General features: G+C 36.6%; 1 protein-coding gene across 7 annotated transcripts in view; it reads left to right on the top strand.

Annotated features, from left to right (window-relative positions):
* The window catches only part of LOC120629974 (monocarboxylate transporter 13), a 57204-nt gene extending 40760 nt beyond the window's left edge, over positions 1–16444 (top strand). For 3 of the 7 annotated variants that reach the window (XM_039899071.1, XM_039899073.1, XM_039899077.1), the window contains exons 4-15: positions 2799–3046; positions 4868–4996; positions 5702–5863; positions 6612–6784; positions 8783–8849; positions 9537–9750; positions 10730–10908; positions 11711–11854; positions 13189–13267; positions 13519–13750; positions 14530–14739; positions 16300–16444. In XM_039899071.1, coding sequence (XP_039755005.1) covers positions 2799–3046; positions 4868–4996; positions 5702–5863; positions 6612–6784; positions 8783–8849; positions 9537–9750; positions 10730–10908; positions 11711–11854; positions 13189–13267; positions 13519–13750; positions 14530–14739; positions 16300–16309 — 1847 coding nt within the window. In that variant the 3' untranslated portion in view covers positions 16310–16444. The remainder of the gene's footprint in view (positions 1–2798; positions 3047–4867; positions 4997–5701; positions 5864–6611; positions 6785–8782; positions 8850–9536; positions 9751–10729; positions 10909–11710; positions 11855–13188; positions 13268–13518; positions 13751–14529; positions 14740–16299) is intronic. The other 4 variants (XM_039899072.1, XM_039899074.1, XM_039899076.1 and 1 more) reach the window with 3 other exon arrangements.
* The last annotated feature ends 1274 nt before the right edge of the window (positions 16445–17718 follow it).

Raw genomic sequence — 17718 nt, 5'->3', positions numbered from 1 at the left:
TAAATTGTTTGAACAATAAATGTTTTGTGATTCCAGACAATGTAGCAGTTCGTTGCCACTTGATTTTCTAATTGGGAAATTGCGACGATCTCTGTGAAGTTGTCTGATAAAATTAATTAAATAATGTATTAATTTAATAAGGGCTTACAAAAAAATATATATACAAGCTAAACATAATATTTTATAATGTACACCCATTTAGAGGGGTTGTGCTCAGCAAACTTAAAAAAAATAAATTAAAATTAAATTAAAAAAAGCAATAGAATCAAAATAAAACACTATCTTTTCACTTCAAGATTTTTTCAAAATTATCAAATTTTTTACAACTGGGTAAGTAATATTGCTAGATTCTGTTATGATAAGCTAGACCCGAATCGTTAAATGGGTATTTTGTCTTTAACTACCTAAGAAAAAAGCTATAGCTAATCATTCTTTTACTGCTTTATTGCACTAGTACACGGGGTCAAAGAACGCACGCCCGCGCGCTCATTACGCTGCTATTGCAAGATCGAATACGAACGGGCAATCAACCCAGTAAACGCTCACACGAGAAAACACGCTCATGAACTGGGTTTTGAATTTCATACTTAATACCTCCCAAATTTTAAGACGGTGTAAGCAACATACAAAACAACTATTACTACTTTTGTATCTCCTAACCGCTATGAATGCAAATATAAAAAACTTAATATTTTAGTGTATTTGCGCCTTAGATTTTGTGGTAAATTCTGTCATCGTCTAGACAGTGTCGCGACAATGAATAGGGTCGAGAACAGGACCTTTACCTACTGGTCCCCGTAGTAAGGACCCCGTACCACGTAGCACTTATCGAACACTATTGCTCTGTCTAAAGTCTAGTGTAGTTTATATCATTCTATGGGCCTAGACGTGTGGTACAAATTATGTAGGTAATCTGTATACGATAAGCAAGGCTTGTGTGCCATCTCAAATAAAAAAAGTCTACTAGTAAAGTTCGTTAGCAATTTTCCCTTATAAATGTTATTTATGAATTATGACCCTAGAAATGCCAGAAATCAATATCCCGACTTCCTACTTGTAATGTTCTACTTAGAAAGGAAAATTCCACCGTAATACACTAAACAACTAATGATTAGGCAATAAAACATTCACAGTAAATTTATGTACCCTAATAGCAATTGATTCATTTTGTCTGTGTTAGTATTTGCTATGTGATTGATGTCGAGGTCATGAAACTGAAAAGATACGTAATTATAATAGCTGTCCAAATGTATCACTTCAAAGCAATGAGTCGAAATTGTTGAGCAAATTGCCAGAATTGTATTATGTTATTATACTCCTATACACAAGAGTTAGATTGGGCGACAGGGATCTTTGCTATTTATATGTCATTCCTTGCTGCTTTTGGCCATCTAAAATACGCAAAGCGATTGGCTTCTTCCTTTTTATTTACGCTTTGCTGGGATTTGGAACGCCCGACACCTCCCGAGTTCTGTACTTCTGGGTAAAACAAGAGTGAATAGTCATATACTATGCAAGCGCGTCCAATCTAAGGCCATATCTGCACATTCCATCAGATGAGATTGTAGTCTATTACCAAAAAATATCTATTGCACTTAGCCCTAGAGCGGTGATAGCCAAGGGCTTGGGGCTTCAGCCTCTATTACGGGGAGACCGAGTTCACTTCACGGCACGCACCTTTATCTCTTTTTTACCAAGCTATGTGCGTTTTAATTTTAAATATCACTGGAGCTAACGGAAGAACTGAAGGAAAACATATTGAGGAATGCTTTCATAATGATGCTGAAGATGTGCTTAGTTAACTATCAATCAAACAGGGATAATATTTATTTAAATAATAGGTAATGGGTTTGCCAGATAAACGTAATGAGTACTTACATTTTTGTTCATATAGACACCGAAAGGCTAAAGCTTCAATAAATTATTATTATTATTTTTTTTTTTTTATACTGCGACAATACACACATCGCCATCTAGCCCCAAAGTAAGCGTAGCTTGTGTCATGGGTACTAAGATGACTGATAAATATTTTAATGAATAATATACATATAAACACCCAGACACTGAAAAACATTCATGCTCATCACACAAACATTTTCCAGTTGTGGGAATCGAACCCACGGCCTTGGACTCAGAAAGCAGAGTCGCTGCAAACTGCGCCAATCGGCCGTCAACTGCACCAATCGGCCGTCAACTGCGCCAATTTCTAGGAATCGAAACAAAAATCTATTTACGCAACTGAAACGTTGGAGTAATCCAGGCTAACTAGTAAATAACAATTACTTGCCTCCAGCGGTACTGAACCTAAAGGTTTTGGGGTTGTCTACCGCGGCACAGAGACTGTCCTACTGAAATCGTGACTATTCTTCTGCGATTTCTGAATTAACTTAAAATTCTCAAGAAATCTGAAAATCAAGAATCCATACTGCATTTCCGTGCTAAACTGATTCATTTTGCCGATCGACGATTTTTGCAATCGAAATTAGAGTCATTAAGCTTGAAACAAGCACAAAACGAAAAGGCGTAATCGGTGGCCTCCACGGTGGTTGGTGTCGAGTAAACTTAAGTAAATATGATATTGTGACTGTAAAATCAACTCTCGTTTGAATTTAGTGCACATTCCGGTGTACACAAATCTCTAAACTAAACTAAATTAACGTACCTAAAAATTGTGCTGTCCTTTTTCAGGAGATACAGAGTGAAAAGTACTACTTTAAGGCCTGCTTATTTAGTTTTGAAGATTTAGTACTATAGAATGAATGAGAGAACAAAAAAACAATGTTTTTTTTTCTTTTCAGGTATGGGTTTCGGCATGATCTACCTGCCGTCAGTAGTAGCGGTAGGCTACTACTTCGAGACCCGTCGCTCCTTAGCCACTGGCATTGCAGTATGTGGCTCTGGCGTAGGCACTTTCAGCTTCGCCCCTCTCGCTGCAATTCTTCTGAACGAGTTCGGCTCATGGCAGAACGCGAATTTGTTGCTTGCGGGGTTAATATTAAATTGTGCCGTGTTTGGCGCGTTGATGAGACCTCTGGTGTATCCAAAAGTAAGTTTTATATTATAAAACAGTTTGATATAAGTATGTATGCCAACATACTCATATGCCTTTATACGCGAATACATTTCAATTCATCTGGATAGCTTTTAGTCACGCTATTTTAATTTTATTGTATGCTAGTTTCCTTAACCGAAATGCGTAAAGTATGCAAAAGTCGTAGCGTTTATCTTGGTATATACCGGAACTCTCTCTAGTTAGCTTGATATTTTAAACATGTTTCAAAAAACAAACGAACAATTTTAAATAAAAAAAACTGTCAGAGTATCATAATAGCAGAAACGTTATGTGGTCATGCCAAAGTTTAATTTTATTTGGCTCATTGCTCTCAATAAAACTGATATGAGCGACATGCTATTTTGCCCATAACTGCGAAGCGCGATCTAGTTTAAAACAGCAATTGAAAAAAAAATTGTAATACTTATTCTAGGCTTTAGATTGATATTGTTAATAATAAATAGCTGTGAGTTTTAGGATACTTTATACACCTTGTTTTTACAAGGGATTGCTGCGGGTTCACAAAAACTGTAATGTTGAACCATTTTTTGGCAAAATAGGGCGTGGTACCTACATACGGTACTACTGTACCTCGAGATGGCATGGGCACACAAGCTTTACTAATCGTATAAAGTGTACCTACATCATTCATACCATACGTGTAGCGTACATCAGTCTAGTTCCATAGAATGATGTACACTACACTAGACTTTAGACAGAGCAATGGTGTTGGTTAAGTGCTACGTGGTGCGGTTGAGTTTTAAACCACTGTACCTTATGGTACTACTGTACCTTATGTAGGTGCCTTATGTTGGTTATAACAAGGTAGGAATGGTAGGCAAGATAGACAGGTATAGGTTATTAGATCATTATATAATTTTCTTCTCACTCAGCATTCCTAGATCTTTACTTTTTAGTTTAAATCCTACAGTTTCAGGTGCGAAAAGCGTGTCTATAAAGCCACCTTAATTTTGAATTCGTAACAGCAGTGTGCAATTTAGTTGTTCCAATTAGCGGTTCCAATGGTTTTGTACCTATATTCATGAAATGTGGAATAGAACACGTTGTATAGGTGGTTAGGTCACTGTGTCATAATGAATATCATGTCGCCTATGTTACATAAATAACAAAGGCGACCTGAACTGTTTGGCTGTGTTATAAGTATAATGTGTTTAGTAAATTTTATAATATCAAATTTTTTGCGGTCCTACATCAAAGCGAATTATTATAGTGCAGATTGCTGCTTAGTAAAGTAGAACTTAAACACCAAGAACACAGGTTATAAAGGGCTGTCAAATAGGGATTTCTACGTACAACTCTTGTAATAAATAAAATTTTGCTTTGCTTTTGTCATACATATACGTACATCAGAAGTTTCCTTAGAGTCAATGATGTTCTTTTTTCAAAATTAGCGGAATCTTTGGCGAGCAAGCTAACTCTACCGGGCAAATTTTTAAATTATTTTTTATTTCACTACAAGTAAGCCAGTTATATTTAAATAATACTCACGATCAGTTTCTACGCAAAAATCGTTAAGCGGCATGTCTTCGTCGATAGGGTGGTAACTAGCAACGGCCGAAGCCGAACCAGAAAAAATTCGGAAATTTTAAATTCTCAAATTGCACCGGGTATCGAACCCCGAACCTCCAGTTAAAAACCACAGTGCAGAACCACGCTCACCGCTGCGCCAAGGAGGTCGTCAACTTACCGCAAAGAGTTACACATTATGCCCAACTTATGTACTTTTTATGCAGTAACTTGACCGCTGCGGGCGCATAGACAGGCGAAGAACTATAAAATAGGTCTTTGTTGTAGACATCCGGTGAAAAGCCTTTATTGCAACGCATGGCAGAGGAAAAGAGGCTACAAATGGAGCGAGGATCAATAGGAGGGTCTTACTTCGTTGTACATTTACCAGATGGCACTATGGAGAAAAGATTGAAGGTAGATATCACACTCACGCCATATTTTCAATATTTTAATAAACTTTTTACTGTGGTGATAGCCACTAGCCACAGATTAATTTTTATCCATCCCGGGGAGATAATTGTCTTCTGCCCATGCTAGCCGTACAGGTGGAGCAAGATACCAATTACCGGCCTACTACAGAGCACGGATCTCCTCCCACAGTGAGAAGGGTTTAGGGCCTTTGTCCACCACGCTGGCCCAGTGCGTATTGGTGGACTCCACAAACCTTTGAGAACTTTACGTAGAACTCTGAGGCATACAGATTTCCTCAAGATGTTTTCCTTCAACGTTATAACTGAATATAGAAAAGTTAGAGGCTGGGATACGAACTCGGCCCCCCGAAAGTGAAGTCGAGCTCCTCCAATGCGCTATCACCGCTTCACGTCAATTATCACTATAAAAAGAATTTAAAAAAGTACGGAAACTACTACAATCTACTACAATCTGCGATCGCCAAACCGTCAGCCCAGCGTGATGCCAGAGGCTTTTACGCCAGCAGAGGTCTGTTATAAGCTGTTTCTGGTGGCGATGATTAGTAACATTACAATACAGAGTAGATGTTTTTGTTTATTTTTGTATTTTGTTTACAATAGAGAGTAGTTGTTTGTTTTCTTTATTTAAATGTTTTCTATTTTGAGTTTGTTAACAGTGACATTTATTTGGAGAAAATCCACTATATTGCAGGCGCCCCTGAACATAGATCCGGGTGTTCACTCGTCGCTGAACTTGGAAGCGTTGGCACGCGTGCCGACCATCCCCAACATGCCAGGCGTGCCAACAGTGCCAACTCTTCCCACCATCACTGAGGCAAGGGTCCCCGATGACAGTGAGCTCAAGAAAAAGGTACGTGTTTGTAATTTCAATAGCAAAGATGTTTATTTGGGTCATTTTAAACCGGGGCTTTTAGGGCTCATACATTAAAAATTTCTTGATTCATGTAGGCCTATCATAGGCACTTATGAAGCGTTTGTACATATATGTTTATATAATTGTTAGGGAATGGTGATAACTTCGTTCGCCAACTTAAACCTAAAGCTACGAGGGTTCCAAACGCGCCCTGGTCTAGTCCACAACAAACTTATATATAGCCTTTTATTTTTTTGTTATCACCATCTCACAGTAAATTAATATTATTTCTTTTGTCTATCTTTCTCGCTTGTGATTCCAGTTATAGTAGCGAGACGAAAGCATTAAGCTATTTAATAGGAAATGCAAAAGGCAACGTTTATTTAATGATATTAAGTTGGAGCGAATTTATAATATCTGAATTTTCTCCGGTCTGGTCTGGTCAGGGGCTTTGATCGTGGCTAGTATCCACCCTACCAACAAAAACGTGCTGCTAAGCGATTTAGCGTTCCGGTACGATGTAGCGTAGATACCGATAAGGAATATGGGTTTAATATCACTTCCATACTAACAGGTTAGCCCATACATACCATCTTAGACTGCATTATCACTTACCACCAGTCAAGTGCTTATTTGTAGTGGAATAAAAAAAAAACACTTAAAAGTGACGAAAAGATTATTTACAAAAGATTCAAAGGTCCGGTAAGAAGAAATACTAGAGAGATGCTGAAAACATTTATTGCAGAGTGAAAACGGCTCAGCAGTGAACGCGGCAAACGCGCAACACATGTCTCGCAACGTGTCTTCGCCCGCCTTTAGCGCGCACGCTCCTGGCCTGCCCAAGAACGGCTCCGTGCCATTCTTCGACAATCAACGGAAGCACAGCGTCGTCGAGAGGTCAGCCAACGCTAACGATGGGTATTTAGACAACCTTTTATCTTACAGGGTTTGCTTGGTGCTGGGTTTTGGTGGTAACGTGGAGCGATTTATACAAAGAAGAAAATATACGAATTAAATAGAACATAGAATAGAAGGAATTAGACGGCCGATTGGCTCAGTTTGCAGCGACCCTGCTTTCTGAGCCCAAGGCCACGGGTTCGATTCCCACTACTGGAATATGTTAGTGTGATGAGCATGAATTGTTTTCAGTGTCTGGGTGTTTATCTGTATATTCTAAGTATTTATGTATATTATTCATAAAAATATTCATCAGTCATCTTAGTACCCATAACACAAGCTACGCTTTCTTTAGGGCCCGATGGCGATTTGTGTATTGTCGTAGTATATTTATTTATTTATACTTTTGGTAAAAATAATACGGCGGTTATTGTAGCAGTTATAGTAACGGGGTTAGGACTTCAGCCAGTAAAATTTCAGTGTCTTTAGGGTCAAAGAAATCGTCGGGAACCTGCATGCCTGAGAGTTCTCCATAATGTACCCAGAAGCGTGTGAAGTAAGATCTGTCAAGTCTACCAATCCGCACTTGGCCAGCGTCAGAAAGAGACGGGTATGAAGTCGTAGTCTACTACGGCTTCATACCCTTCTCATTCTGAGAGAAGACCTGTGCCTTGTAGTGGGTCGATAATAAAGATGAGATGACAGAATACGAAAGACTAGCAACACCTCGTTAACAATTACTCAACCCCCTTAGACTATATGAAAGCAATTAAGGGTGGTGCTTTTATGCTTGTATGAAGTGCACGTCACTGGGAATGATAATTCATATAAAACATTTTTTTACATAAACATTATGCTATCCTTATATAAATAAGAAGGCTTATTTAAAAGTAAGTACCAGGAAGCCATAGAATTAAAAACTAAGTCGCGAATAACTTGATTTAAAAAATGATTATAATTTGAAATAAAACTATCTTGGGCCATAATCTTTTCTCTGTCCCAAAAACGGATTACTACCGTGACTTAATTTAACCTTATGTTTGGTTGTCACTGCGTAACTTTTATCCCAACTTTGTTATTTCTTTAATATTATTATAAATCAGGATACACTTGTGGACCAACATTTTTTATTTTCTATGAATAAAGTAATACCGCATCTGCTTAGTACTACCTTTCCAATCTTGTAAATTGAAGTTAGGCAGATTCAATAAAAGTATCAATATACCCTATATTGACACTTTACTTTACTATACTGCATTGAAATTTTGTCACTTTCTCTAGGTTGACGTAAGTATAACCTGCTAGGGATTGCTTTTGAATTTTTGCCTATATACATGTGAAGGTTAAGTGGTAATAAAGATCAAAGTTTCTATACAGGATTTAATGAAAACACCTTTAACGGCCTGGAGTTGTTTACTTTAAAACTAACTACTTTTGTTGTACGATTTTAACACAATAGTTTTTGAAAATTCAATATTCAATATTTTACATAAACTACTCTAACGTGCGGTCACTGACTAGAATCACATGTCTTTAGTTTCACAGTGTAATGAGACGATACAGGAAAACATATTTTTTATATGAAATAAATTAATACTGAATTTTAAAAAGTTTAAGTACAATTTTAACTATAGGAACTACAAGGCTGAAAGCTTTCTGGTATATTTTATTAAACCCTGTATAAAATACATCTTTAAGGTCTCTAATTCAGACTATGATCTTTCTCTACCCTTACGAATTCATGTGCAATTGAATGTGGGTGTCTTTGCTTCGGCCTGGGTTTTTGTGTCACGGTGCATTTATACCATTCATTTAAATTGAGCGTTGAATCTGTATAAAAATTTTCAATGCTTCAAGTTTGGTTTATTAAATGAAATAATAAGATGGTAATGAATCGTCTTATTTGGCCATGCGTCCATATATTTATCCTTGAAATTAAGAAAATTAAAATTAATTAAATAGATGGTTCATTAGTGTATCTAATAATTTGCTTGAATTATTTTCTTTCTCCGTTTTCAGATTTAAACCGTCCTTAGCTGCAATTAAAGCAACGTCCAAAACTTCCATTAGCACCCATTACCGTGATGTAAGTTATTATTTTTTGAATGGAGTTCTTAGAGATGAGCTCATATTAAAATGAAACGGTCTTCATTTTCGGGAGGGTCAAGTTCTAAACCCGGCCTGCACCTGTAATTTTTCTAAGATACGTACGTTTTAAGCAATTATTCATCATTTACTTTATTGGTGAAGAAAAACATCGCGAGGAAACCTGCATGCCTGAGAGCTCCATAATATTCTCGAAGGCGTGTGAAGTCCACTAATCCGCACGTGGCCAGTGTGGTGAACTAAGGCCTAAACTGCTACTATTGTGTGGGAAGACTGGCCCCGTAGTGGGCCGGTAATTGTTTGATACATTAAAATGTTTAATTTCAGTCGAGTTTATGTTAGCATAATGCGGACTCAAAACTGGCCTTATGAATACTGTATATTTTTTTAAAGAGTTCAGTGGTGCATATACTGTGGTGCATCCTGCGCCATTAAAGATGAAAATACATAAATTGCGGCGTTGATTGATTTCGAGTTTATTCTTTCGCACAATACTCGAAAGAGATAGAAAAACTTCGGCCTCTTTTTTATTAAACCATTCTTTAATCGCGCGGGCTGTACAGTATTATTTTCATAGAAAACGTTGTAAAACAGACAATACTACTTTAAGAGCTGCCAATTTAGTTGATAGTTTTGTGTACCTCAGAAGCACCATTATATTTCACAGGGTGAAGAAGGAGTTTATAATTCGAAACTATCTGTGGCGGCGCCGCGCGAAAGTTCACGCATAGTTCGCCCGATGTCCCGTAAAGACATCTTCTATTCCGGCTCAGTGATAAATCTGCCGCAGTATCAGAGTCAAAAGTCGCTTCAGGGCTACAGAAACTCTGTTCTGAGTTTGCCACAGAGCAGGCAGACCGGTGATCTGGAAAGACAAGAACGTGAGTTTAAATTCCTATTTTAATTACTAGCTGTTACCCGTGTTGAATTAGTCTGTACACTTACCTAATTGGAATAGAAAAAATGAATTTTCAGAACTTAAAGTGTAGCCGATGCTACTCTCCTTTCTTTCAACTGTAGCTATGCCAAAAATCAAGTACACTGGTTGATTTGTTAGGGCGTGAATGCACGACGATGTTTTTTGCAGAAATGCGAATGTTTCTATAAATTGCCCTTGGGAAATTCCCAAGGTTAATGTATTTTAGGACCAAAAGAAGCCAATGTTACTCTCCGTCCTTTTAACTAACTCTATGCAAAAAAGCAATTTGATAGATTGCTTTTTTAGGGTGTGAAGGAAGAACGCACAAATACACTTTCACATTTATACTATTAGTTGGGATATGGCAGATTGTTATATATAATTATAATTTTCCACTTCCTTAAAAAAACGGCGGAGATGCTCATTATTGTGCGTGTTTTATGGTTTCATTTCAAATTGGTAAAAACTATTGTTTGGCAATCGTAAGTTTTGCCGAACAATACGTACGATATTACTATTATTTATTATTTTTTATTTATTTATATTAGTATATTGTATTAGATTATTATAGTTTTGATTTATTTGTATTTTTTATGTATTTATTAATGCGGTGCAATTGCAGGCATATGAGCCTTAACACGCCTCAGGCTGATGGACTGTTGTTGTCTATAATCGATGGTTTTTCACTTAACGTCAAATAGACTTTTACCTTGGTTCGTCAATTAGGACTGTAAATACGTTATATGCTTGACTTAAGGATCTAGAACAATAAAAAATAGAAAGATCAGCCGATTATATTTGAATGAAAAAATGCATAGAAATGCACATAATAATCTTGTGTTAAGAGAATACACACCAGTAATTTGTCCGTGTCACTTGTATTGATATATTTATTTGCAACGAGCTGTAACTTTATATTAAAAGTCAATATATACTTGCAGAGTACGACCTATGCCCGTGTCTATCTCTACCCGCTTCCTTCAAATCAGCATTGTCGTCCATGCTTGACGTGAGCCTCTTACGAGACCCGGCGTTCATGCTGATCGGTGTATCCAACGTGTTCGGTATGGCCGGTCTTTACGTGCCTTTCGTGTATATTGTGGATGCAGCTCATCTCAACGTAAGTTATACAAATTATCATCTTATATAATTGATAACAAATAAGATTATTATTAATATAAGTTAATGTTTAAATTTTGCATGTTGATGTATTAACTGAATATGTTGGAACTTTATATCCTAAACACCAATATCTAACCCATATTTAGCAAAATAAATATTTCATTTCATTTCTTTATCATCATCATTATCAGCATGTTAGCAAAACGGATATCTGTTTTTTATTCTATATCAAGTTAGCCGTTGTCGGAACTCTCAACTGATTGTAAGTGATGACGGTTAGGAGTATGGCTGTTATAATAACTACCTTACTCCTACAGTAGAAGTAGAACAGTAGCGTGCATACTGGGTATAAACATAGGGCTAAAAAAAAAAAATTAAGGCTAGGCTTTTTATAACTCTGTACGAGTTATGAAAAGCCTACCCTCAAGTTTTTTGTAACTTGTACTGGATATTTTTTTCCATTTCATATGCCCTCTTAGTGCAGTGCAGTGTTACCAAAATATAAATAAATTTGACGGCCGACGTACGCAGTGGGCAACGACCCTGCTTTCTGAGCCGTGGATTCGATTCCCACAGTTGGAAAATGTTTGTTTGATGAACATGAATGTTGTTCTCTGGTGCTTTCTCTGTACATTATAAGTATTTATGTATATTATTCACAAAACTATTCATCAGTCATCTTAGTACCCAGAACACAAGCTACGCTTGCTTTGGGGCTAGATGGCGATGTGTGTATTGTCGTAGTATTTTTATTTTTAAATTAAAAAAAGAAGAGTTTATAAATAAATGTATCTTATCAGGGCGTGGAACAATCTCAAGCGTCGTTCCTATTGTCTATCATCGGGATCACGAATACGTTCGGCCGTATTGCCTGCGGCTGGGTAGCGGACTTCCCCTGGATGGACTCCCTTCTACTCAATAATATCTGCCTCGTTATCGCTACGGTAAGCATATTATAAATTTTGTTCTATTTAAATGTACTCCCATACTTATATTTTCCTTTCATAGTATTAAACTTAGTCCCTCCCACTGTTTGTACTTTTGTCCTTGGGATCTTTTAAACTACGATGCGTAGTTTAAAAGATCCCAAGGACAAAGTAAATCCCATGGATTTTAGTGCAGTTTTCTGAAATAGGTTATATACATATAAACCTTCCTCTTACTTTACTTACTATAATATGCAAGTGGACAAGCATTTATAAGTAAAAAAAGCCAGGAAATTGAATACCAATGAAAATGTCGCGTCTAATTATAACCATTATTAATCACTACAAACTGCCCCAGAGAGACGCTAGTCGCAATAAATCGCAGTTGACGGCCGATTGGCGCAGTGGGCAGCGACCCTGCTCTCTGAGTCAAAGGCCGTGGGTTCGATTCCCACAACTGGAAAATGTTTGTGTGATGAACAGGAATGTTTTTCAGTGTCTGGGTGTTTATATGTATTTCATCAGTATTTATGTATATTATTCATTGATATTCATCAGTCATCTTAGCACCCATAACACAAGCTACGCTTACTTTGGGGCTAGATGGCGGTGTGTGTATTGTCGTAGTACATTTATTTATTATTTAATCTGGAAGCTGCTGCGTGAAATAAGAATAATAAACCAAAAAACTCAACTATTTATCTATACTGATATAATAAGATTACTTGTACGTTTGTATGTAATGGATAAACTCGAACACTACTTAATCGATGAAAAAGCTTGTCTATATCTATATTCTCAGCATGCAATATAGATTATATTTTATTTCAATAATAATAATATTTTAGCAGGAAATAAGATGGCTTATACAGAGGGTTTACGCTAGTATTTAATTCGGGATAAAATGCAACTTAGAATTTAATTACCTACTTGTTTTTCGTTGTATTTATTCTCCTTGCCTCTCCATTTCTCCCACTGCCTAGGGTGGATGGTAGAGATCTCTTATAGAGATAAGTATTTATTTGTTCACATCTTTTCTTGTTTATGATTAAATCACTTCTTTTAGTACTAAATAAATAATCAAAAATTTAATTTACTTTATTGCACACACAAGAAGAAAAATAAAAATGAACGAAGGTACAAGTAATTTAAATATGTGTAACAAAGGTGGCCTTATCACTAGAGTAATTTCTTCCAGCAAACATTATGAGGAATTGACTCACATACGAATCGTTATAGCGGGTTACATAATTTACGTAATAGGCATATCTTTATACTCAAAAAGAGATTAATAGTCCCGGAAACCATAATACTTGTATTATACAGTTAAAAAAAACCATTATTTGTTTTAGATCTCCGTGGCTCTTACACCCTTCTGTTACTCCTACGCAACGTATGTTTGTGTCGCTATTGCTTTCGGACTTGCTATTTGTAAGTATTTTGGAAAAGGTTTACATGATCGCGGTCATGGTATATAATATTGATATTCCGCTGACCTGCATTTCTTACTAGAAGTATGGGTATTATATTAAACGTTTTAATAATAGTTTACGTTTTTTTTTAATTGCTTCATTATATTTTCAATTTCTTGTAATAAATTTCTCGGTTTTTTTTTTATACATAAGGCTGGATGATGTACATAAGGTAAGCCAGACTCTCAAACTATTCAAACCTCTTTCCAGCTGGCTACATCTCATTAACATCGATCATCCTTGTGGATCTACTTGGGCTGGACAAGTTGACCAATGCGTTTGGACTCCTCATACTGTTCCGTGGCGCGGCCGCTATAATCGGATCCCCGTTGGCCGGCGCGGTTTACGATGCCACGAAGAATTACGACGCGTCCTTTTACATGGCTGCTGCTTTCTTCTTGGCATCGACACTAACTTCGTTTGCAGCTCCCATGTTCCGCAGGTAACTTTTTTTTTTAATTAAAATTGTTTTGTGCGGCCGATATCTCAGGCCGGAAGTCATGCCATCTTAAACGCTTGTATTAATATGCCTACTGTCGACTGTGATAGAGATCGGTTTGCTACGTGCTTGGGCCTGAAGGTCATATAGTAACCACCAATATCAGAGTATAAATTGTTACAATATATCGATATTTACTCATTACCATTTCGTTCGTACTAAACATTTCGTTGCTATAGTGAACAGTGACGTCACTGTTCACTATAGCAACGAAACTCTAAGAGCTCTAAGAGTTTGATGTGTAAAGTCACAAAAGGATGATGGGGGTATCATATTATCTATGCCCTCAAATCATAACTTGTTGAAAAAGGGAAGGGTAATATGATGGAAAAAATATTGCGTTTAACTATAGGTAAGGGGGAAAAAATATCAAAGTTATACTGATAATATTTATTTTCCTGATTTTGAGTTAAGTGTGCTGGTTCTTTTTTAGATGTGCCACGATATAATAAAAATAAAAAACTTCATAAACAGAACACTGCCAACCGAAATGGATTGAAAAAAATATGGCACTTTAAAATACATACCTTTCCAGATACCCTAAAGAGAAGCTTTAAGATTTTTATAAAACCTCTGGTTATTTTAAGCTAATTTGTATATTTCAAAATGTTGTACGGTAATTTTTTTCTTTATATCTTTGACCTACTAAAATTGGTTCAGAAAAAGTTCGCAACCTATTATGAGAATTAAATTTTTACTTTTACATTTATGTTATGTTACAGAAAACCAGAGGAAATCCAGCAGCCATTGGACGTGTTAACACCCATCGACGAAGATCTAGAGGAGGGTGAGGAAGAGGATCCCGACGACACACCCATCACGATGGGCGCGCACCTCGCGTCCCGCCCGCCGGCTATCACCCGCACGGCCGCGTCACCCTCAGACCCACCCACCCCCAGCCCCCCTGAGCTCTCCCAGCGAGAGAGCGTGCTGTAAGTCAACTAGATAGAACACTAATGCGCCGGACACACATACCAAGCCTCCATACGCAACGCCACGAGTGTTGAGTGCAAATCATATTTTTTAACCCAACTAAAATGGTCTCTAGAGTTCGCAATGTGCTTCCACTGCTAGATTGAATAACGTTTCCGAATTGCGTTGTATTCATAAAAATCTCATAATTTGTCGGTGACTTATAATACACGAAATTGTTGTATGGAGATAACTAAGTGGCCGCCAGTTATAGTCCGAATCAAACTTGACTTTTCGAACTTCGTGCGTTTCGATGCGTTCAATATCCAGTATCAGCCAATCAGCGAGATGGTAGAGTTGAGCTACTTGCGCGAAGCCCCACTCGCAGATAAGTTAACTGCCGCGACGAAATAAAGTTTGAATCGAGCTATAGCAACGCTCAGAAATGTTACTGAATACCAGAGACAGTTCATAGACAATATTGATTTGACTAACTCTCGTGGCGTGACGTGGCGTCAAGTTGTGATGCTACCGGCTTTAATTTAAGCTGGTCGCGCATGATGAAACGAACTGGAAGCAATCCTTTCTTCACTGCTGATGACGTCATCCACAAAAGAATTTGGAATTCAGTATATTTTAATGTGCGATCAGCTTTAGGTAGCGGTTGAGACCTCACTACTTTTCCTCCTTTCTTCTATTGACCACGAAGCATGTTTTGCCTTAATCTTTAATTTGATTTCCTTTTTACCGTTCTACAAAAGAACTGCACAGCATTGTAAAGAATTGCACCCATACGTAGTTGAAATCCAATGAACACGTACAAGGCCCTTTTCCTTGACACAGCATAGACCTGGAACAATCTTCCAGCTTCAGTTTTCCCCGCAACTGCTATTACTCACTTTCCAATAATAACGAATAAGCACCTTAGGCTGCATCATGTTTAATTGCAGTCATAGTCTAGTCTTTATATGAAAAGACTGCAACCAAAAAAAATGATTGATTCATTGGTGACGCCGAAAATCATATAGGAACCATTACGGCTCGATGCGGTAATAATACTAACAATAAACGGCCTAAATTAATTTAACGCCGCAATAGTTTCGGTAGAACTGACTTGTCTCGATCGATTTTCCATCTGCGCAACTGAGCCTTTGTTTATCCAGATTTCCGTGCACCGTCACAATTTTATACCATGACTCAAGATCGCACAATCTCGTAAATTATTTATTAAAATGACCCTTAAATAATAATAATGACTTCTCAATACGCTTTTTTTGAGTTTCAGTTGCGATACCTAATAAACATGCCTTATTTCATGGGCGAAACCACTGATCTTTAAACCTATTGTTAGCATAGCATATCAAATAGCGGTACACTTTTTCTCACGCACATAGTATCTTACAGCATCCATCTCACAACTCATTGGACGAAATGTAGAGTAGATAGAAAATAAATAACCTGTAATTACTTAAAGATGCATGTCTTAACAATCTGGTAGTCTCCTACCTACCGTAGAATTGTAGTTAGATTACTAACCTAAATATTGAAACAGCAGATCAAAACCCTCACTTTTCCAACAGGTCATTTTAATTGAAGTGTTGGAAGATGGAACATAAGAAGTAGTAGAATATTTAGTTTGGTGACAACATGCGGTAATAAAGAAGCTATTGGTCATAGTTTTCATTGATAAAGAACTGAACTGTAGCAACATTTCCCATAGTTGGAATTCCCATAGTTCCCTCCAGTCCCCAGTAGAATTAAATTCCTTCATCAATCTTTGTAGGTGGGAAGCCAAAACAAACGTGCAAAATAAAAAGTATGATGTTAAAAATCAACCAATAAGATCCGCTTGCTAATATGAAGCGATCTTATTGGTTGATATTTTTACACACCTGGCTGTCCTTATTCTATGTACTACTTGTGACCTTTCCTGAATTTTTTTAGTCAAAGTTAAAACCCGGTTTTATAGTGCTGCCATACAATTTCATCTAACCTTTCTTCAACTCTTCAACTCTTCAACTTCTGCTTTGTATATCGAGGTCTCAAAACGCGAATGTGTATACTATGTAGATAGAATTTCAATGAGATTGTAGGTCTACGAGATATCTCAGTCTGGATTATAGAGTGTGTGGTTATTTAAATAAGATTCAAATTGATTGTTTGTAGACATTGAAGCTTTTCACTCTTTTTATCACGCGTTCATTAAAAGTTGTTTATTTTTTGACTCCTTATATTACACGTAAAGGTAATCGCTATGAGTTTTGTATACGTTTGTACTTAGTTGATCTTAATTTATCTAGCGAATTGTTGAAAGTACTTATTTAATATAAGCAATAAAATTTATATTACTGGTTTTTGAAAAGCGTTCATAACTCAGTATCGGCCTTACATAAAATTAACTCAATCAATCGCAAAAATAATTTCATAAAAGAATGAAAAATTTTCAGTGTCTATGAGCCTGTGAAGAAATGAAAGCTGTGAAGTTAATTTATAAGAGTATGATTGTTATTTCATAATTGTGTATCATATAAAATTATGTACGTAGTATGTATCAACTGTATCATATAGTTAGGGTGCAAAATTGATTATACATCATGCCATCCGATTATAAGTATAATTCACAAGAATTCTTTAGAAATAGAAACGAAATTTAAAATAAACATCTCAGGGAAATACGCAATGCTGATAAATAAATGAAGGTAAAACTCTAAAAGCTCTCCAATTTCAGATGAGCATAAACATTATCATATATTATATAGCTAAAAACAGCATATACATATAATTTTTTTTTATACCCACATGCTTTACATGGATTTTTCAAATGTAATATACATTTATATACCGACTATAACATTATGCAATATCGTTGAAGCGCATTTGATGTAGAATTTCGGTTAGGCGTGCCATTTATAACATTTTACTGGAAGATATTCTAAAGTGGGGTAGGCATAGACTGAAACGAAATACTTGTGCAATGGGTAAATTAAATTTCATACTTT

Source organism: Pararge aegeria, chromosome 15 (genome assembly GCF_905163445.1).
Source record: "Pararge aegeria chromosome 15, ilParAegt1.1, whole genome shotgun sequence".
NCBI lineage: Eukaryota > Metazoa > Arthropoda > Insecta > Lepidoptera > Nymphalidae > Pararge > Pararge aegeria.
This window is presented reverse-complemented; position numbering and strand designations above follow the sequence as displayed.